Source organism: Rhipicephalus microplus, chromosome X (genome assembly GCF_043290135.1).
Source record: "Rhipicephalus microplus isolate Deutch F79 chromosome X, USDA_Rmic, whole genome shotgun sequence".
NCBI classification, from domain to species: Eukaryota; Metazoa; Arthropoda; class Arachnida; order Ixodida; family Ixodidae; genus Rhipicephalus; species Rhipicephalus microplus.
This window is the reverse complement of record NC_134710.1, coordinates 188,675,144-188,698,077: the sequence shown is the minus strand read 5'-3', so window position 1 is coordinate 188,698,077 and position 22,934 is coordinate 188,675,144. Positions and strand designations below refer to the sequence as shown.

At 46.6% G+C, this 22,934-nt stretch overlaps 1 protein-coding gene across 4 annotated transcripts in view; it reads left to right on the top strand.

Moving 5' to 3' along the window:
• Nucleotides 1–22,934, top strand: part of LOC119176989 (luciferin 4-monooxygenase) — a 117,323-nt gene that overhangs the window by 3,196 nt on the left and 91,193 nt on the right. For all 4 annotated transcript variants that reach the window (XR_012887129.1, XM_075878371.1, XM_075878369.1 and 1 more), the window contains exons 2-5: nucleotides 8,231–8,411; nucleotides 13,432–13,639; nucleotides 16,410–16,516; nucleotides 17,023–17,225. Coding sequence is in view for 3 of the 4 variants with exons in the window: in XM_075878371.1 (XP_075734486.1) it covers nucleotides 8,241–8,411; nucleotides 13,432–13,639; nucleotides 16,410–16,516; nucleotides 17,023–17,225 (689 nt within the window). In the remaining variant the exon portion in view is untranslated. The remainder of the gene's footprint in view (nucleotides 1–8,230; nucleotides 8,412–13,431; nucleotides 13,640–16,409; nucleotides 16,517–17,022; nucleotides 17,226–22,934) is intronic.

Genomic DNA, 22,934 nt, shown 5'->3' with positions numbered 1-22,934 from the left:
TATGTTATTGGGTTTCTAATGGATAAGATCGTGTGCTTTCGAACACTCGCTCGTTCGTGTTGGCAGTAGCTGATATTCAAAACATATATGAAAGCCCGCTACGCACGCTACAAATGCACGGACATACCCTGCCGTGGTGGTCTAGTGGCTAAGGTACTCGGCTGCTGACCCGCAGGTCGCGGGTTCGAATCCCGGCTGCGGCGGCTGCATTTCTGATGGAGGCAGAAATGTTGTAGGCCCGTGTGCTCAGATCTGGGTGCACGTTGAAGAACCCCAGGTGGTCGAAATTTGCGGAGCCCTCCACTACGGCGTCTCTCATAATCATATGGTGGTCTTGGGACGTTAAACCCCACATATCAATCAATCAAATGCACGGACATGATGAAACACCAACATATATATACATATGAAAACACATGCTACTCACGCGTGACCTTCGCGGCGAGTTTGTGTACGTGTATATACACACAGCCGAAATTATTGATTGATGCGTGGGTTTTAACGGCCCAAAACCACCGTATGATTATGACAGACACCATAGTGAAGGAGTCCGGAAATCTCTAACGCCTGGGGTTCTTTAACGTGAACCAAAATCTGAGCACGCGTGCCTACAGCATTTTTGCCTCCATCAAAAAAGGCAGCTGCCGCAGCCGGAATCTTATCGCGTGGCCTGCGGGTCAGCAGCCGAGTACCTTAGCCACTAGACCACCGCACCAGAGCTGGGTAGCACTATACGACTTCAATAGAAAACAAGCATATGTGAAAAATACAGTCACACACGTAATGCAACAAATTTCCTAAAGCGCTTGCTTATATAAACACAACTATACTCCACGCTTAGAGGATGCCGAATATTTATAAGAATGCACACAAGAATAATAACGGGGTACTGACCGAGTAGAATTGAGTCGTCGCGAGCGAATTGATTGGGACAAACTACTGCGGTATCCGTTGCCATCTTTCCAATGTGTAAGTTTCAGATTGGTGCCATTCTACACCACGTATTGTCTGCATGCGTAAGGAAGTGACAGAACGATAGGTTGCCATCTTTCGACCACGATGCCACGCAATTTGACACACAGCAATGCTCTCTGGATGTCACTTTCTTTTTTTTTCGGGCTCACGCTTGCGGCATGGTGAAAAGAAAGGAACTATGTGGTCGCTTCTCAAAGAGCACAACGTGGTAACATGTCGTCTTTCAAAGATTACATTATTAGCGCCGCGTCCAGGCGCGGCCACTAGGTGGCGAACGTGCAGTTGGAGTCACGAATAGGCGCAGTGCATGGCATATACTGGTACTCTTTGTATCCATCGGCTCTAGGTTCATCACTTAAGTGCAGGTCATAGAGTAAAACGGCAGCACACTGTATTTTCTGTCCCAATAGCGGATTTCCTATTATAAATTTATTAAATGCGAAGAATTTTTTAGCGACATTTGGCGACTTTGAGCGTATCTATCTATCTATCTACCTATATATACAACTTTTAGCTCTCCTCGCCGTCTCGATCACGATCGCGATCACACCAAATATGACATGGCCTAAAATGACTGTATTATGAGCATAATTAACTAGTCATAACATGAAAATCATCATACGGATGCCATAAATGTCGTGATTTACATTTTATGGTCTTGCTGCTCTTGCGGTGGTTTCCTTGACAACATTTTGAAAAACTGGTATGTATGACATGACTGCACTGCGAACATAGGTGAGAGATCCTAACATGGAAATCATCACATGCATGTCCTGATTTTCATGTTATGAATAGTGATGACTTCATGCCACGCTCATGGGGCGCTTGCGGCCGTTTCGCTAACTTCACATATACCAAATTTGGTGTGACCTGACGTTAATAAAGGACGACGCTACATGACGGGTGTAAACATGATAATTATGAGATGCATGTCATGTAACAACATGACTACATGCATTGCTCATGATGCACTCGCGGCCGTTTCGCTTGCTTCACATATACCAAACTTGGTGTGAAGTGATGTCAATGAATGACGAAGGTATATGACTGGTGCAAACACGATATTCATAAAATCTGTCTTGTAAGAACATCATACTTACCACACTCATGATGAGCTCGTGGCTCTTTCACTAGCTTCTCCAAATTTCGTACTATATGACGTGAATGGATGACGGAGGTAAATGACGCATCCAAACTTGATAATTATGACATGCGTGTCATGTAAAACATGACTACATGTTACACTCATAGCACGCTCACAGCCGTTTCCCCTGTGCCACATATACAAAACTTGGTATCACGTTATGCGAATAGACGACGAAGGTGAATGATACGTCTAAGCATTATAATTATGATATGCGTGTCATGTGAAACATGATTGCCTGCTACGCTCAAAGCGTGCTCGCAGCCGTTTCACTAGCTGTACATATAGCAAATTTTGTATCAGGTACCAGGATATATTGATGATCGATATGTGGGGTTTAACGTTTTAGAACCATCATATGATTATGAGAGACACCGTAGTGGAGAACTCAAGAAATTTCGACCACCTGGGGTTTTTTAACGTGCGCCCAAATCTGAGCACACGAGACTATAGCATTGTCGGCTCCATTAAAAATTCAGACGCCACAGCTGGGATTTGATCCCGCGACATGCGGGTCAGCAGCCGGGTACCTTAGCCACTAGACCACCGCGGCGAGCATCAGGTGACGTGAATAGACGACGAAGGTAAATGACACACCCAAACATGTTAATCTTGGTATGGAAGTCGTGTACGACATAATACATGTTTGCCTCGTAACGTTGTGCTGATTTTAAAGTGACATATCAGCCTTCCTCATTCGTGCTTCGCATATCATCGATTCGCACAGAATGTGGCATATGCCATTTTTTAGAAGATTTCCTAGCGTCATGATTCTCGTCTCATGCACACGCGCTACGGTTTGGGTGCCGTTACAGACGTCAAGCAGTTGTATAATTTCATATGTTATATTTTGACGGGCGGCCCACAAGACCATCACTCCAATCCAACATGATAACCTACGTGCGGTAACTTGTGCTGTATAGCATTTGTGGATATATGGAATTGCTGCGTAAATAGCTTGCCACTTCCGCCGTAAGACGAAGGAGATGCGAGAAGTATAACTGCGTAATCATATGCTTCAATCTAAACGTATACTGTGTGCATTTATAGTGAGGCGTGCATGGGGGGGGGGGGGGAGGGGGTATCGTTTGTCTGGGATGTGAAAGCACACGTACAAACTTTTCAAAACATATATAGGATGCCCCAGCTGCCTCTAGCGAAAGCTTGACATATTGTTACGCCTGAGAATCCACGCCGAACGTCATTGCCTCTGCAAAGGCAATCTGTGTCAAGGCCAGTGAGCGAGCCTGCCTGACGCCATCATCTCAATGATGTCATGTAGCCCGGCGCCGCCGGTCTGTCTTACGCAACGCATGGTGAGCTCCCTCAACCCGCGGGCCCGATATCAGCCCGATGATGCAAGCGGCGCCATTCAGTCTGGCGAGTCCTATATGCAATGTGTAGCAACATCACTCGTCCTTGGGTGCAACCCGGCGCAGCGGCTCCGGATTTGAGAATCATGGTGCCACCCAGCGGTGGGTCCCCATTGGGGGATTCTGACGTGACCCGGCGGCAGTTCTGATTGGGCGTTGAGGATGGAAAGGATCGCCTGGGGCCTATAAAGAACCTAATAGAGCGGTTGACTGGGCTAGTTGGTATGGCATACTTGGGTTTTAGCAGCGCGAAAAATGCACAAAAGACAAGAAAGGGACGAGACAAGCACTGACTTCCAACTAAAATTTTATTGACGGGAAGACCGTTAATATGCAATGGAGCACAAAGAGTGAAAAAAATGACGTATTTTAAGATACAAATTATCAACTAACGCCATGCCTGCTGCGCCTACCCTCGCATCTCAAGAAACATATCTCTTTATCTGAAAGGGCAACTGAAGGCTTGCTTACACATGCGCTGCTTTCAAGCTCCATTTGAGCAGCCTCATAAATTATACGCACGTTTTCCTCTTTAATCTTGCATAGAACTGTTGTTTTTTCAAACAGCGGAGTGCACCCACACGTGCTCACGTGTTGCGCTAAGAAGCCATCTTTTCCGCCACGAACATTATTGGCATGTTCCCGTAAGCGATCGTTAAGGCATCTGCCCGTCTGGCCCACATAACATGCACCGCAAGAAAAAGGGGTCCTGTAAACGACGCCTAACGCGCAGTCCACAAACTGCGTTCTGTGCCTCACCATACACCGTTTTCTCATACTCTTTACGGGGCAGGTCCTGTTTGTCAACTGGGACAACTTATCAGGGGCACTGAAGACCACTTTCACATTGAGGCGCTGTCCTATTTTCTTTAGGCGGTGTGACACAGAATGCATGTACGGAATAACCGCTACCTTTTCCCTCTTCTCCGCTGTGGTGCCATCACTGTTGCAAACAGTGCCCAATCGTTTCCTTTTTCTGTGTATTGCCTCCGCCACGGAAATGAGCAAAGTGCGAGGGTACCCTTCTCTTTCAAGGCGCTCCGACTGTGCCAAGAGACTAGCTTCTAAGACGTGGTGACACGACCTCTCTAAAGCATTGTGAAAACATGATTGAACAATGCCTCTCTTTACTAATTTGCTATGCGCAGACGAGAACGGAAGAACAGGCTTCTGCGAGCGAGGCTCGTAACACCAGCACGTGTGGTTCTCCGAAAAAGAAATCTTTAGGTCAAGAAAGCGGATGCTATCCCTTTCCGGCATCTCGTGCGTCACCACGAGTGGATAGAGGCATTCGCGAAAGATTTGCAACACCTGCATGACCTTGGAATGAAAGGTCTCTAAATCACACCTCAAAATTAACAGATAATCATCCACATACCGAAAGGTCTTTACTACAGATAGTTCACCAAGCTTCACATTCAATGCCCTATCAAATTTGGAACGCAGTTTGTGGACTGCGCGTTAGGCGTCGTTTACAGGACCCCTTTTTCTTGCGGTGCATGTTATGTGGGCCAGACGGGCAGATGCCTTAACGATCGCTTACGGGAACATGCCAATAATGTTCGTGGCGGAAAAGATGGCTTCTTAGCGCAACACGTGAGCACGTGTGGGTGCACTCCGCTGTTTGAAAAAACAACAGTTCTATGCAAGATTAAAGAGGAAAACGTGCGTATAATTTATGAGGCTGCTCAAATGGAGCTTGAAAGCAGCGCATGTGTAAGCAAGCCTTCAGTTGCCCTTTCAGATAAAGAGATATGTTTCTTGAGATGCGAGGGTAGGCGCAGCAGGCATGGCGTTAGTTGATAATTTGTATCTTAAAATACGTCATTTTTTTCACTCTTTGTGCTCCATTGCATATTAACGGTCTTCCCGTCAATAAAATTTTAGTTGGAAGTCAGTGCTTGTCTCGTCCCTTTCTTGTCTTTTGTGCATTTTTCGCGCTGCTAAAACCCAACTATAAAGAACCACGCGGCGCTTCACCATGCAGCCGATGTATGCGTCTGAGAGAAGACATCCCGGCTCTTCGAGTCTAAGCTGTCGGCCCCAGGGCCGAATATGAAACGCATCTTTTTCTATGCTGTATATAAACCTCGCCTAAACTCATCGTCGTCTTGTCCGCTCATCTATCAGCTCTGTGCAGAAGCAGTCACGACCTGAGAAACACACGCTACCAAACGACTGGTGACCTTGGCGGCCCGTGACCTCGGCGCACTACGCAACAGTGTCGGCGGCAGTGCGAGTCGTAAGAGTGGTGGCAGTGGTGGGATCCGTAACATTATACCAACAAACATTGTACCTATATTTCATATCAGTGATTGCATTCTGCCCTGCCACCATGGTCTAGTGGCTAAGGTACTCGGCTGCTGACCCGCAGGTTGCGGGATCGAATCCTGGCTGCGGCGGCTGCATTTCCGATGGAGGCGGAAATGTTGTAGGCCCGTGTGCTCCGATTTGGGCGCACGTTAAAGAACCTCAGGTGGTCGAAATTTCCGGAGCCCTTCACTACAGCGTCTCTCATATTCATATGGTGGTTTTGGGACGTTAAGTCCCACATATCAATCAATCAATCAGTGATTGCATTCTTACTGCGCATGCCAGCAAACTAGAGTATGCCACGTGACATGCCCACTTACGCACCGTTGTTACTTGAGCCACGGCAGGCAAACAGTCCGTCCTTGTACAGCCCCCATCGTGCCACTGTCCACACGTGGCGTAACGCTTTGGTCATCTGCAGGTGGAACTTCGGGGAGCACTGAAATAACTGCGCGCACACGGGCATGTCACGTAGTTTTTAGTGTATTGCGTGGACGTCTGCAGGAAGCTGAAAAACTCCAATATCTAAAAGTTAACAACCAGTCTGTGTAATCTACGTACCACAAACCGATCTACAACTTCTTAACTGCACTTTTCGCTCAGGTTGATTGATTTGTGAGTGAGCCTATATATATTACAAAATTTACAGTTCAGCGGAATAGAATAGTGTGATTTACTTCATGCAGTCGTCAAAACATGCATTTGGTCGCATCATCATAAAGAGTATCAGCACATTTTTAAACTGTGGTAGTTAGCTGCGGCACCCTATATTTAGAGGGATCAATACCAACACCCACTCCTCTTTCCCCCATGATACTCAAAAATAAATGTTGGCTACGCACCTCCTTTATATATGGTTCAGCCTGCTTACAATAAAAACTTTAGTTTGTTCTGGTCTGTCTGCACACATTCCTTGCCTCATATGTCAGTTAGCTAAACTATCTTCAATTGAAATTTAGGAAAAACCACTCTTCTCGTCTTTGGTTTTCGTCGCAATGTCGCTAATGCATTCTGTTGCAGAGCATGCGGTCGCAGATGTTAGTTTCAGCTTTGGTAGTGGTAGCGACAATAGGTATAATGGCAATTTTCGCAAACTGGATAAGGTAGGGTGGTATGATGCAGTTTAAAACCCCAATATTGCTACGGGCGTGCAGAGAAATTGGCCTAGGCCACTGCGTGTATGTGTCATTGTGAGAAAGAAGAGAGGACAAAGAAGAAGAGACAATGAGCTCGTCTCGATTCATCACCGGACTTTCCGCACCTACAGTTCCCTTGGAGCAGGAAATGGTGTGCAGCAAGACGAGCTGAAGTTGTAATAACAAGAATGCGTTGTAGAATTCCAAATCTAAATTTTTTCATGCACAGGGCTCGTTTCTCCCTTCGTATTAAATGCCCTTCGTATTCAATTTGGTTGCGAAATTCACTATTCACCCGCCTCTAATAATTGCCCGCTTTTTCGTGTGTTGAGCTTGTGAGTAACAACTGTGACTAATATAATGCGATTGAATTATTTTCAGAGAGCCACAGACCAAGAACTTCGCAATCAGCACCACTCAATCTTATTTCTGAAGCTGTTTTGGTGTACCACTATAGCTTTATGCCCTTATAAAAAGGAGTGACTCTATGTAATTTCAAACTGCTGTCGTCTACTGCATCTTATGATTCTTTTTTTTTGTTTGTCCTAATGAGGTTTAGTGTCTTCCGGTGACGCAATGGCCTCTACCTAAAATGACATTCCTGTTACTGGGGAGCTAAACAAATATCAAACAGTATGTAGTTAAGCATTAATTTAGTTCGTAGAACAATACTAACGCACTCGGCTAACAGTTGGAGAGTGTAGTAAAAGCTGAGAATCATAAATGGACATCGTTAGAGATTGCGCCGAACTCAGCATGTCTTCTTCCAATTCTGTGGGCTCCACCTGCCAATTTTTCGATCCGCACCGAACGTTTTATCACATCGAGCTCACTGATGGTCCTATAATATTGATGATGGTCCTATAATAAACCTGTTTGGCGCTACTTGATTTCTGCGTTGTGTTATATATGTATATATATATGGATGTATGTACGTGTATATGTATATGTGTGTCATGTCCTTTTTGTTTTTTTTTGTTGTTTTTGAGAGTGTTTGTTGTTCTTTGCTTAGTGCTTGAATATCTACTACCTGCATTATCGCTACTGCTACGTTGTCTTTGTTGACGTAGTTTATATATAACGTAATTCTGTATTATTATGCCAATTATTGAAATTTTGTTCTTGTATATATTTATCAAGTGTTGTTTCCCATTTTTACATGTACCATGCCCCTCCCCTCTGTAATGTGAAAACCCTGAGGGTAAAATAAATAAATAAATAAATAAATAAATAAATAAATAAATATTTGGGTTTTACTTAAGCTGTACGCTGCATACCTCCAACTGCAGGAACATCAGCATGACTGACCCACAAGAACAAAAGGCCGCCCAGCAGAGCCCACGTGGCCCAACCACAGTGATAGAGGACAATGTGGTGCGATCTGCAGCTCCGCAACCTCCGGTTCCCGACTGTGACTTCCCCACGTGCTTGCGGAATGCATTGAAAGAATTCGCCGACCGGACAGCACTGGTGAGGGTGCAACACCTGCGTATCTCTACACCCATAAGTTCCGATTGCAGAGCGTGACCATACATGGCGTATACGCTATAAACAGTTGTGCTCAGTATGTGTTGATCACCGGTGCCCGCAGTTCATTCAACTGGTCGCAAACACGCACGGCGCCACAGGCACACGTGGAACTTGTTTACAAAACAAGACATATAAACCCAGTAAAGTGGCTGGGAGTATAGCCGCCGTAGTAGCTCAGGGGTAGAGCATCGAACGCGTTATTCGAAGCTCGCAGGTTTGGTTCCTGTCCACAGCAAGTTATCTTGTCATCCACTTTTCTTTCTTCGCATTTGCATTACAATTCTGTCTAATAACTTCCCCTATAGTTTCCTTGGTAATATTGTCTCTTAGATCGCCATATTATTGTGTTAAAACATGAAAAAACGAGCCCTTAGGTATAAACTTCTTTCCCCTATTCATTAACGAGGGTCTCGTACTGGCAGGCTTGGTGTCTTAGGTTGTATACGAGAAACTATTGGTCAGCTGCCAGCTCGTAATAAGTTCACGTGCTACGTGACGCCATACAGGCTCATGAAGAGTGTGACACACTCGCCGCCATGGCTACAGATGGCGCCGACTGACACTCCCACACTTGGGTTCACGTATAAACCCAATAAGTGGCTGGGAGGATAGCCGCCGTAGTAGCTCAGTGGTAGAGCATCGAACGCGTTATTCGAAGCTCGCAGGTTTGGTTCCTGTCCACGGCAAGTTATCTTTCAAGTTATCTCACGCTTCGTGGTGACGCTCATCTTGAACGTCGGAAACGAGCCAGCCATGTACCCTGCCGTTTCCTTCACATGCGAGTCGATATGTGACAAAAAGCGAATAAGCTAAAATAGCTTTTCCAGGCGTGTGCTATGATGTAAACGGGTTCCCTCTGTGTCGGGAAAGTCAGGCGTTAGCCACTGCGCCACCCCGGAGCACATCCTCGACCAATAAAATGACATTCTACTTATATCTACCACTTACCGCTGCTCACGAGCATCTCGGGGTAAGGGGGAATTGTGTTTTCAGCATTACCAGCCAGATGGCGCAATGAGCGCACGTCACCACATCGCACGACGGCGCGTGCTCTAATCTCCTACGCGTACTTTGTTCGGCTTAGAGAAGGGGAGTGACGCTCCCTCACGCGCCCTTATCTCGAGGTGGCGAAGAGGGGAAGGTCGTACGCATTGGCTGGCCTCGGGCTTTACCTGGAATGATTAAGCTGTAGTTACAGGGTACACAAAGGTCACTGCAATCATTGCAGTCTCCATTTGCGAAAAGCGCGCGCTTTTTAGACACAGCAAAGTAACGAATGAGACACTTATTCGCGTGCATCCTCAAGGGAAGCGATGGGACGCAAATGTCAAGTCCAAGCAGCTGATTTGCGTGGACCCTCGTGGAAATGTAGAGCTCCCATCATTGAATAGAGAAAGTTCATTAGCCGACACAAATGAAGCCAGTTTTGCGCCCATGACATTGACATTTGAACTTCCACCAATATGATGGTGGGCGTTGGGGTTCCCTGTAATTATCCATGGACCTGGGATACCCGCAGGTATGTCCTTCAGTCTTTTTCAATCTAAACGATCAGAAGGAGATAGGTAGGCACATACTTATATGAAGGTGAGGCTTTTTTGGCTTCACTGTCAGGCAAACATACTGCTTTTTATGATGAGGTGACATAGGTCGAATAATGCAGGTAAGCTCTCTAGGATCATACAAAAGGACCTTGCTGATTTCGTTGCACGTTTTGGGTGGGATTGATACGTATCCCGATAGTCTGATCAGGTTTGTTAAGTTTGATTCACAAATTACAATGATTGGAAAACAGTTTAAAAACACGTACTGACAAAAATTAGAAACATGTGATCAAAGTTTCCTAGCGTTCCACTGGATAACTCATGCTTCTGTGACCTTTTTGCGGAACGACTGTTGATCTCCTGTCATGGCTCTACGTGAGCGAGGCGAGGACTGGGCTCAACGTGCCCAGCAACTGTAATACGCTTTAAGCTGTTAGAGTTCCCAAGCTTCTCGGTAGGTCTACCATGACAGCGACCAGGAATCGTAGCATCGGGATGATCTGTAGATCTATCCTTGACCAATCCTCAGCTGAAGTAAGCTCGGAGGAAGTTGTAGGGCAGGGAGGCCTGAGAGGGGGCTCCTTTGCAGGCTGCGTACGCGGAAGCGTAGGCCAGCCATTCACCGCTGAGGGCTTGTCCACCTCGTTTCGCTACGTGCCTACTATTTTACCCGTGCTCGAAGATGATGGGGGATGCGCGACACCCTGTGTTGCATGGCTTCTACGTCGGCTGCATCGACGCTGTACATTTTGAGCAGCCTTTCTGTGATATGAATTTTATCTGACCATTTGTTTTCTAATAGCAATTTTCTTCTTAATCCACAGGCATTTTTTGGAGGAAGGTTTACGTGAACCATCACTATTTCTGCACTTCATACTTGTTGTCCGACATGCGTCTGTGGGGCGTGGCTTAAGGCATCGTGGGCGTACTGTGGTACTTGTGCATATACTCTTGACGCGTGCAATTTTTTCGCAGTTGTGGCACTAAGAGGTTTAGGAACAAATGGCTGAACGGGATGTCGGTAATGACCCACCTTAGCATGTGACGGAATAGAAGTTTCTTTGAACATTATCTTTACACAGCGGGTGTTTCCGAAGCGAAGTTCATTCGTGATAACTACCTCGTTCACTAGTTCTACAAGAATAGAGAGATCTGAGTTTTCTATGGCAGAATAAATGTCATAGATTACTCCCGCCATGCAGGTGTCGTCTATTGGAATCAGCGGTCAGACTTTGATGTCGGTGAACTCCGATTTTCTGCGGAAGTTGTTTAAGGCGCTGACATCGTGTCCACAGCAAAAATATTCTTCTGTGTGTTCACATGGATACCCAAAATTTTGTTCGGCATAACTCTTTCAAAGTATACTGTAGAGGGAGCTTGCCTATTTACTCCTCGAAAGCTGATGGAGGAGTCCTCGGGCACGTACAAGATGGTGCGTGACCAGCGTTCTTCTTTTAACTTCACAGTTGACGTCTCCGCTGGGGAAGATGGCTTGACGTTTCTTCGTTTGGCCTTCCTGCTTCTCACGGTTTCGAAGCTGTCACCCGTCGATACGTCGCCGGTGGCCGAGTAGAGTTCCGTGTACTCGATTGATTGATATGCGGGGTTTAACGTCCCAAAACCACCATATGATTATGAGAGACGCCGTAGTGGAGGGCTCCGGAAATTTCGACCACCTGGGGTTCTTTAACGTGCGCCCAAATCTGAGCACACGGGCCTACAACATTTCCGCCTCCATCGGAAATACAGCCGCCGCAGCCGGGAATCGAACCCGCGACCTGCGGGTCAGCAGCCGAGTACCTTAGCCACTAGACCACCGCGGCGGGGCAGTTCCGTGTACTCGCTGGCGCTCGAACAGGCGCTACAATTCAACGATGAGCTCGCAAAAGCTGATCGCTGGTCGGTCGACGCCGCCGAAGGATTTGCGTCCACAGCCATCAGGCAGTGGTCATCATTGGTTCTGGGGAAGGCGCTGATTTAACGAGCAGCTTGCCATGGCATACATCTGGCTGCGTGGACTGGGGGAAGACACTGCTTCTGTCACGCTGGAGCGGGGAGCAATGTCTCCCGGTAAAACTAAAAACTGCATAAAATTGCTAGGATCAGAAAGCGGAAGCGTTCTGGTTCCGGAAACGCACAAAACCATAGTGAAATCAGTGTGTAGCGCACGATAGTGATGCGATAACGGGTGAGAGACTGCCCGTCAAATTAGTGTGGGCAACGATTCGTAACTGATATTTCTCGCATATGTACCAATTGAGAGTATATACCATAATGACGTCCCCTGAATCACGAAGTGCACCGAAATAACGATAAACACCATGACAGAACACCCTCGTTCCTTTTAAGTGTGGAGCACTTTAGGAGTCAGGGCTGTCAGTTACTGTCGTATATGCTGTCATCGTATGCCACCGTAGCTTGGCGTGACGTAGGCAGAAGTAAAAATAGCATAGCCACCTGTAGTATACTGAGCGTGTGGTTGCGCCAAGAAGTGTTCTTTCTCTTGTTCTTAATGCACATTGATGATGATAAACAATGCGGGGCGCTTTAGGAGCCCGGGCTGTCGTATGGTGTCGTATGCTGTCGTCGCTTGGTGTAAAGCCGACAAAACTACATATAAAAATAAGAAAAGAAATCAAGTGAGAAATAGAAATAGGAAAAAAAGAAAAAAGAAAGAAACACATAGAGAGCAAGAAAGAGAAATAAGTAGATAAAGAGAAAGGAGGAGGAGGAATAAACGTTCATTTTCGAAACGGTGTGGCGGTGTAGGTTCCGCGTTCACCTTAGGGGGGAGGTCTTCTCATTCCAGAAAGCGTCTGGTCCTCACTGCCTCCTTGGCCCTGGTGACGAGACGTCGTTGTTAGTCCAGGTCCTCCAAAGCGAGGTTGGCCTCCCAGAAAAATAAATAAATAGAAATAAAGAGAAAAACAAAAACAAACAATTTAAAAAGGCGATGAAAAGCAAGAGAAGAGGAAAGAAAATTAAGACCGAAAAGAAACAAAACTGCCCCACTCCGCACTTTCTTCAGGTTTTGCACCACTATAGTGCGAAGCTGCCTTAATTATTTTTTGTCGGTGGTTAGGGGTCCCTACAAGTGAAAAAACATGCGTAGACACCGATCTATTGTTTATTTTAACCAAAACAATGAAAGCTTTCGCTTGTTCGATGTGTCTGTCCTTTGACAACATTGCACTAGCTACGAATTTCTGGCTCTTTAAAACTGAGTAACAAGGAGTTTCGGAAAATGATCTAAATAACTCAAAATAAATTTTATCGCGGGAAAAATAAATATAAACTTTGACGAGACCAAGCAGTCTATAGACGTAAGTCAATGTGAATAAGTCTGTTTATCATCCAGTGTGCGCGCGAATATTTCTGTAGTCGTTAAGTTCCTCTTACATCTGTCCCCATCGCAGATCGACAATAGCACGGACGAGCGGTGCACTTATGGAGAGCTGGAAGAAATGTGCTCCCGCATTGCCACCGGCCTGCGCAGCCTGGGATTCGGACTAGGAGACATGGCGGGCTTCTACTGCGTCACCAGCATGGATGCCATCGTCGCTTTTTACGGCGTTGTGCTTGCCGGAGGCCGCGCCGTGATGGCAAAGCCCAACCTTTCGGAGCGTTAGTTCTTGATTATTATTAACATACTATATGTAAACGCATGTATACTACGCACAAAGGGGAAACACGAAGCGAGAAGTACGTTAGATGCCATGGGAATGGTAACAAACGCTACCTAATTATTAGGAAGGAGGGGATAGATATTGAAGAAGACGCGGAAGCACAGATATATTTCAGAGGGCAACCACAGCATACTGCCGAGCCCTTGGCCTGGAAAGGAAGAACAAGACGAACAGGTGCTCACTATACGGGGCTGCACAAACGCCTATCCAGATGTCGACAAGATAGCAGCGCGCTACAGCTGTTGAGCTGTTCAGCCTCACACTTTCGTCCTTGTTCCTTCTATTTAATGGTTGTATACACCATTTTATAACCCGCAAATTGCTTCCCTGCGTAGCCCAACTAACGGCGGCACCTGTCGTGCTTCAAGTGGAGACGAGGTGATTCTTGCACGCTCTTGAACTTGTCTGTTAGGCGTGTTTTCCTCATGAGAGAGCAGAGTATACTTTTTCCACGTTATCGCAAGCAAGCTACGCTTTAGTACGCTGTTAAATGTATAATCATCAAAAAAGTATAATGCATGCATTTCATCTGCTTCCGTATTACTGCGGCATTTTCTCTTACATGATTAGGCTGTACTCAGCATCAGGGGACCGCTTGTTTTCAGGACTACGAGCACCCGAGCTCTTTTGTACGTGTTTCTTCCTCTAGGCTGCTAACGGTGTTTGTTAGGCTTGTTAGTTCACTTGATTCGATGCTATCGTTAGAGCAGGATGGTCATAATTAAAATTGATACATCACAGTTCAGTTCTTTAAGAAATCAATAATAATTTCTTCGTGCTTTTTGTCGTTGCAAGCGCAAATGAAACAAAAAACGTGTTTTAGTGACCCTGAATAGTGTATCATTCATGTGTTTCATGAAGCCAAATCCCAAACGAGCTACCGTCCTCATTTACCGACTGTCCCGATGGCAATCGTGTCCATTCATATCCTAGCTCCATTCAGTGATGACAGGAAACGATGACAGTTCGCCTGCTCCCCCAACCGCTGCATCTCAATGCCACTCCACCCCTATGTTTTTCCCGGAACAAACCGTCGTGATCTGCATTTCGTTAATACCGAATTTGTAATAGCATATTTGATATCACCAGCTTTGAATGCGTGAGCCTTCGGAGTGACCCAACTAAAACAAGTTCCTGTCATTTTTTACCGATCGCTTACCCCACGTTCCTTCGGATGTGTATACCCCTTCCCACTATCGTGTAACTTCTCAAAATACGCCGCTTCGTTTTGTACAGTGATTTACAATAACGCTCTTTTTAAAGTGTAACACACTTTTGTAAGAGTTTTAAACACTCTAATTTTTGGGCTCAAAATAATGTGGTATACATTTCAATGTCCTCGAGCAACTATCTCTCCTTTTTTTTCCAGTGATGGAGGGGGAGGGGCATATATTGTCGTCAGTGCCTGTCTCTATTTTAAACTGTAGTTTGGAACAATGTGTAGTAGTAAATTGAGGCTTTTCATGTGGCATGTGATAGATATAAACAAGTGAGAAATCATAACACGGGTCATGTACAATGGTACGCAATTTCGCAGTCCACGGAAAGTCCATAACCCTGACTTTCAAAGGACCTGTCGTGGTTGTCTAGTGGTCTTACTCCTCGACTCCCGATGGTCGCGAGATTGAAGGCCGGCCACGACGGCGGCATTTTCAAGGAGGTGAAAATGCTCGAGCCCCGTTTACTTAAGTGCACGTTGAAAAGCCCCAGGTCGTCGAAAATCCCGGAGTTCTTCACTACGGCATCTCTCATAATCACATCGTTGTGTCGGAACTTTAAACCCCACCATTATTATCACAGATATTGAAATTCGACTATATGATGTAATATATTTCTAGCATTGATGATGCAGTCTCATTTTTGTCGTTTATTATGTGTTTCGAATCTCGTATGTCATAGGAACCTAATCTATACTGTTTGTCCGCACCGTCATCAAAACTGATTAGTACGAGAAAAAGGAGCGTCTTAGATTCTCCCTACAATGTAGTCAATTTCGTACTTGTTCAAGGCTCCTGACTAGTTAACGGAAGGTAAACACGCTATACGCGCCTGTATGACGCAGCGGGACCATTGCAAAGGCAAACGTGTGTACTACTGCATCAGGCGGAAACGTCGGTGCGGACTTAACCGAACGTAATGGCACTAGCTTTGAACATGGCTTTAGTTAACTCTAAGCTGTTGTTCTTCTAAAGAATAATAAGAAACCATCCCTTTTAGTATGATTGTCTCTTTTCAGCTCAGAACACAGTTGGTTTAGCGTATTAAATATATAACAGTGCGACTTTGGACGGAAACATTACACGAAGAGTAGACAGAGACAAGCGCTTGCCCTCGTATGCATTCTTCGGTTTATGCCCTCGTCCACTATTGTACTTTTACATTGCGTGTTTATTCCTTTAAGTGTCACGTTAACTCTAGGCAGTGCATAGCTAGCCACCGTGTTAATGTCCTATTGCGTCCTTCCAATTGGGATGCTTAGCGTATGAGAGTCGGCAAGGTTGGGGAGTCGCCCAACGGCGTGTCAAAGACTCTCGTGACGTTTCCAAGCTTTCGGAGGCGCGTCGCGGTCAAAGCGCCCTAGGCGTTGGTAACTCACGTTACATCCAGAAAAAGACTCAGATGGCGTGCACCATGGGACGCGTAAAACTGACACAGACCTTGCAATGTAAAGCGACTGATGCATGGTTACGTGCTTCAACTTCGCGTAGGCGAGCTCTGCTACCAGTTCGAGGACTCCTGCCCCAGCCTCGTGTTTTGTGACGGGAACAATGTGGAAAAAGTTGTTGCTGCTCAAAAGAAGGTCCCATCCATCAAGGTATGTCACATTCCTGCGTCTTTCTGGTCGCTTAGTATTTCAATTATGGTACAAAGATCAGTATTTCATGAGAGCTTCATTCATGGACAGCTGGACACGGGTTACTTATAGGATGAGGATAGCTCTAACGATTGTAATATACCTGCACAGAATTGTTGTATATATATATATATATATATATATATATATATATATATATATATATATATATATATATATATATATATATATATATATATATATATATATATATATATATATATTCAAAAAAGTACACAAAGTTCTGGAATGCCCCCAACCATTGCTTCGAATGAAAATCAATGCGGAATCTCCCTTTGAGGTGTGCCTCGAAATCGGATCGCGGCTTAAACATGGGAACCAGATAATTTGAGAAACATCAACAATAACGAATGACATTTATTCAATTGCTATTTGTTTTCTAAGCCATGCGACAAATTTTAATTATCTGTGTCTGGACCATCTGTAATTTTGGCCCAACGCCGCAGACGCTGGTGGTGTTCGGCGAACACGCAGCAGCTCAATCGTTCGAGTCCTTGCGGAAGACACCGCTGTCGGAGTGCCAGGCAGCGCCGGCGGCTGCTGACCCCAGCAGCGTGCTGTTCGTCCTGTACTCGAGTGGCACCACAGGCCAACCCAAGGGCGTCATGATATCGCACAGGAACGTGGTCGCCCAATTCATATCGGCGGGGTAAAACTATGATATCGGCATTCATTTTATGGCTGATGTTTAATCCTATTTGATGTCATGTCTGTGTGACGCTATCGCTTGTGCGTTTGAGTGTGGATGCAAGCGCTCTGCACGTTTGGTGTAGTCCGAGAAAACTGCTGTTTTGTGGCATAAATATTTCTCTGAGTATATTCGCAAGATAGCTTTTTGCACTATAGCACTTCTACGTCTTTGCTCAAAGTTTGTTGAAAGTATAAATACTGTTATCCCGGTATATATACAGAACTATTCATCACCAGTTATTCATCCAGTAAGAAAAGAGAAATGCCAATTTTTATTTTTATACTGATCAGGCTATGCGGCTTTGAAATATGATTATACATTTGTACAATAAAAAAAGAATCAGCGTTTTGTTGCAGGCCCGGCATGTTTATAGGCTGAATGAATCGTAGCTGTAGAGAAAAGTTACAGCTCTTTCATAACAGGTACAGCTACCGATACCATATAAGCAGCTCTATCAGAGGCTGCACAGTTGCGTAGCCGAGACAGTGAGAATACCCTTCAAAGAGATAGAGTAAATGTATATGAACATATAGCGCTCTCAAAATAGTTTATTTCCATAATATAATTTATTATTTCTACAAGGGAAAATATTAAGGTTCTTTTCTTCAGTGCGAAGCAGTGTTTGATGAGGTGGAGCGAAAACTTTGCCCAAACCAAATTGATTGATATGTGAGGTTTAACGTCCCAACACCACTATAAGATTATGAGAGACGCCGTAGTGGAGGGCTCCAGAAATTTTGACCACCTGGGGTTCTTTAACGTGCACCCAAATCTGAGCACACGGGCCTACATTTCCGCCTCCATCGGAAATGCAGCCGCCGCAGCCGGGATTCGATCCCGCGACCGACGGGTCAGCCGCCGAGTACCTCAGCCACTAGACCACCGCGGCGGGGCTTGCCCAAACCAAAGGACCCCTTGGTATCCCCCTTCACCCATCACAAAAAAAAAACAAAAAACGCCAGGTCTGCGCGGGAGGCGCAGCACAGTCACAGCGAAAGCTAGAAGAGCGGCCTTTCAGATCCTTTTTTAAACACTCGCTGGGTAACTGCTTCAAGCACACTTACTTCAGACCCACTACGGCATCGATAATAAAAATTTTTGGGTAGTAGGCCGTCATTCGCTCTGCTCTTTTTCGTCATTCTTCTGAAAAGCGTGGTATCCGCTAAGCACTTGCAAAGAATTTTGCGCCAATTCTTCATGCAGTGGCTGACGACAATGAAGAATTGTGCCTAAAGTGGGCATGCGGCACAGTTAAGAGGCAAACAAGAACACCTGTTTTGTAATGGGTTGGAGCATTAGACGATCCACTCGTTACGCTATTTGCAATGTGCGAAGACTGGTTTTTCATTCGCTGTTTTATAACGCTTTATAAGTCGTAATAACGCGATTGCTTTCCCGACATCAAGCCTGTCTAAGGCAAGTTTGCCAACAAGTCCCAAGAACCGGCGTGGCTCAGCATTAAAGAAAAAAAAAACCGGCGTAGCTCAGTGGCCGAATTCTGGGCTGGCACGCAGCAGACCCGGGTTCGAGCCCCACTTTGTCATTGGTATTGCCTTTTTTTTCTAATTATGTGTAATGTGGTTATGGACACCGGTGGCAACGGACGACTACAGCGCCACGCGTCACCCGAGTTTTGATCCCATATCAGCTTTCGCTGTAAATAATATATGCACTCAAGAAACAACTGTTCCACATAGCCGCCCTTTCAAGGTCTTCCAGTGAACGGCCTTTGAAACGTTCCAGCTCTGTCGACTAAAAAGAATTGTGTGTATGAGTGGTCATATTAAAGAAAAGAAAAGTGCCACCCGTAAAAGGTCAGGTCGGCACAGGGATGCGCTAATGGGAATAAAAGGAATAGGTAAGAAAAACGCAAGAAAGTGAAGAAAGATTATTGATATGTGGGGTCTAACATCCCAAAACCACCGTATCATTGTGAGAGGTGCCTTAGTGGAGCGCTCAGGGAATTTAGACCACCTGGGGTTATTTAATGTGCCCCCAAATCATAGCACACGGGCCTACAGCAGTTCCGCCTCCATCGGAAATGCAGCCGCCGCCGCCGGGATTCGATCCAACGATCTGCGGGTCAGCAGCCGAGTACCTTAGCCACTAGACCACCATGGTGGTGCAAGGAATAAAAAATGGGGGAACCTTAAGCTTCGCCTTTAGGAGTTGAACGCGATAGCGGAACCCGGCCCCTAGTGCGCCCTTCAACCGCTAAGTGCATACCTAATAATATGTTTTGTTATACACACAGACACTCACAAACACACACACACACACACACACACACACACACGCACGCACGCACACACTCACGCACGCACGGACACAGTAGATCGTGCCAGCGCACGCGCGCGAAAGGTACATACGGGTTTTTGATCTAAAGTCAGAGTCCCGTGACCTCCAAAATACACACCGCACGCTCGCCATCTCGGAGGTCATAAAGAGTCTCACAATTCCTCACAGATGGCCGCACATTATCTAGCTTTTGCTGTTTGCTTGATAAACGCCTCTGTAAAGGCAAGATATGTTTTCCGCTAGATGGACATAGTAGTCCATTTTTATAGCTGTTTGAAAGTTCCTGTGTGTTTTTACCGGCGATGGCTGCACTATCCCGGCCTTTTTTGATGTAGTTTGACAGCCTCCCAAACGCGCCTACAAATCGCCGAATAAGCTCGTTTTCGTAGTGACACCTGTGGAAGAAAATGCATTAAGGAGTCTCTTTCCACTACATGGCATATATGTAGTGTTTTTTTTTTCCAAAGGCAGCTCTAAAGTAACATTTTGGCTTTGGGGTAGGACACCTGCTTGCCACGTGAACGGTCCTGCTTTGATCCTGAATGTGACGAAAATTGTTATTTATTTTATTTGCTTCTTTGTTCATTTTTCGCTCACGGACAATTTTTTACTCACAGCCAACGGTGCCGACGGCGGAATTTTCGCCACACGAGCTCTCTAACGCTATCGCGTTAAAAGTAGGACACATTTGCTCCGCCTTCCTGGGCGCGTATCCGAACCACCGCGACAGCACACGACCGTCCGGAAAAGCCATCGAGAAGGCCACAGAAAACCCTTTCGCCGAATAAGAAGCTTGATGAGCCGAAATCTTAAAAGTTTCTTTACTCAAAATTGAATAATACTTTAATAGACCACTCAATTATTGGCCGATCCCCCACAGTGGGTATAAGCCACAAGGGAACGTAAACAAGAACAAGAACAAGATTCCGCAATATAAGATGGAATTGCACGAAGCGCTCGTCTAGGCGCATGGCCTAAGCACGAAAAAAATCAGGATTCAAATGAGCTCACGGGTAAGAGTCCAGGTGGTCTCAATGTTGTAATCCAGCCGCCTGACTCGCCGAGATGATGGGCTTCATGCGTAAGCTGAGAGCCGCGGCACACAATCCACACACCGGTGAGTCAACCGGTAGGAGCACAAACGCTGCTCGAATTGCCGCCGCGCGTGTGGCAATCACCGTGCCCTTCGGGTTAACCTCGGGGGCTGGCATATCCAGAGGAGCGGGTTTAGGGTCGTTGTGCTCGAAGAGGCAGGAGGCCCATTCATAGCAGGGCGAGGGGCGGTTGCCGACGACGATCGGTCACCACCGGTGACAAACTCACAAAAAGAGCGCCCCTTCACGACCACCGTGCTGCCATGCTTTACGATGTTGTTGGCAGGGTTCCTCCAACGCTTGGGGGCGTGTCACGGGGCCTTCCGAAGAGGTGATGACGGTGGCCTTGCACTAGATCTGCCAGGGTGGGGCAACACGGCTCGTTGACCTGATGTTTGCCACTGTAGTTTATGCAGCGAGGGTGCTCTGAAGGGCACGGTTCATTCGCGTGACCACCACCGCAACGGAGGCAGCGCTCGTCGCGCTAGCAAGTGTTGGTGGCATGACTGAAATGGCCGCAACAAGTGCATTGCAGGGGCTAAAACAGGCGCGGACGGACCATCCTGCGCATTTTGAAGAGAAACCACTGTACAATGGTTCCCTCGAAGGTGATAGTGAGTCACCTGCCACGGCGCACACAGGATAGGACTAGGACGGCCAAGGAGATGTTTGCCGCAATGTCAGCGGCGTCTAAGTCTATGCCGACATCGTAGAGGACTGCCACAGAGGTGTTGTCCATGAAGATCTCGGACTTGACGTTAAGGGAGCAGATCCTCCGAACTTCGAGGAGCTCCGAAGGGTCTGCAGCTGGTTGTACGTCCACGGATACGAGGTTCCAACGAAAATTGATGCGGGCGCGCTGGGTGGTGACAAATCCAGCGAAAAACTCGTGATGGCGTCGCGAGACACGGTGAACAAGTTGGTTTTCTTCCCCACTGGTCTATAGATGATGGTGCCACCGCGTTTCCCCATTGTTGTATGGGAGAGGCAGGGGCTGCATGTTCGGGCCCCGAGGTTAAATTGACTTCGGTGGCCGGGTCGAGTGAGAGAGTCAGAGAAGGGACGGAGAAGTGCAATGAATCATCTCGATTTCTATCGGTCGTCGTCTGCGATATCGAGGGTGACGAGGCCGGCCTGGTGGTGGTGGTGGTGGCGGCGAAAAACTTTGTTATAAAAGAGAGCATATGAGCCCCGAAAGGGTCTTAGAGACTAAGTGAGGTCCTGAGTCCGGGACATCACTGGACGATACCGCTTCCCTTGCTAGGGCAATCAGGCCCTATTGGGGCTGAAGGTCAGAGCAGCTAAGCAGCGTCGCCTACCAGTCCTCTCGCGTAGGGTTGGGGAGAGGAGAAATAGCCATGTTGAGCTGACAGGTCCACACCATGTGTTATACAGAGGCTGTCTGCCCACAGTGCTTGCACCTGCCGGTGATTGTGAGGTCAAAATATTGTAATATCGCCGGGCATAGCAGCGTGTTTGTTTGGAGCCGGGGTAAAATTCTTTCTCTTGCCTTATCCAGACCCTGGGCAGGGGGTGGATAGCGGCAATACTGGGAGCGATTGTATTGCACAATTTCTTTGTACGGGTGCAGCGGTGGTTGCGGGTCCAATTCATAGGGCTCGAATGAGGTACCCGGGGATTGAGCACTCGGGCAGCCGCGTCTGCGGCTTCGCTCCCTCGAAGTCCTTGATGACCTGGGGTATATACCACGCGTTTTAGGGTGGGTTCGGTGAACCTCGTGCACGCGCACAGAACTTCGTAGGGAAGGGGTGAAATTGCTCATGCCAATTAGCGGCCGCAAGGTTTTTAGGAATCGGTAATGATTACATTAGAAACGTGGTGTGAGAAACGCAATGCTATAGCAATCTCCTCCGACTGTGTTAAGTTGTGATCCTTAAAGGAAAAGCCATCCACCTGCGTTTTCTTGTAGAATACTGGTGCCGTATAGTATCCCCTCAGTCCAGGTCCGGCGACGTCCACGTAGTAAACCCCTGTGTTACTGCCATACCGTGTTTATAGCACTTGAACGCATGCTTCCCGTCTTTCCTGGTGCAGCTCCAAGTTCATATTTTTTGGTAGAAGCTGTGTAAAAAGATTGTGCCTCCAAAGTTCCTGGTCCCCCGAGCGTGTCTTCCGTTTCAACGGCGTATTCTATGTAAAGACGAGTGAGAAGACATCGCCCTGAAGGCGTCAGCAAGTCGAGTGTATTGGTTCATAGATACACTTCAATGAGCTCCTGCAGCGAGTTGATCACACCAAGTGTGGTCCAGCGCGC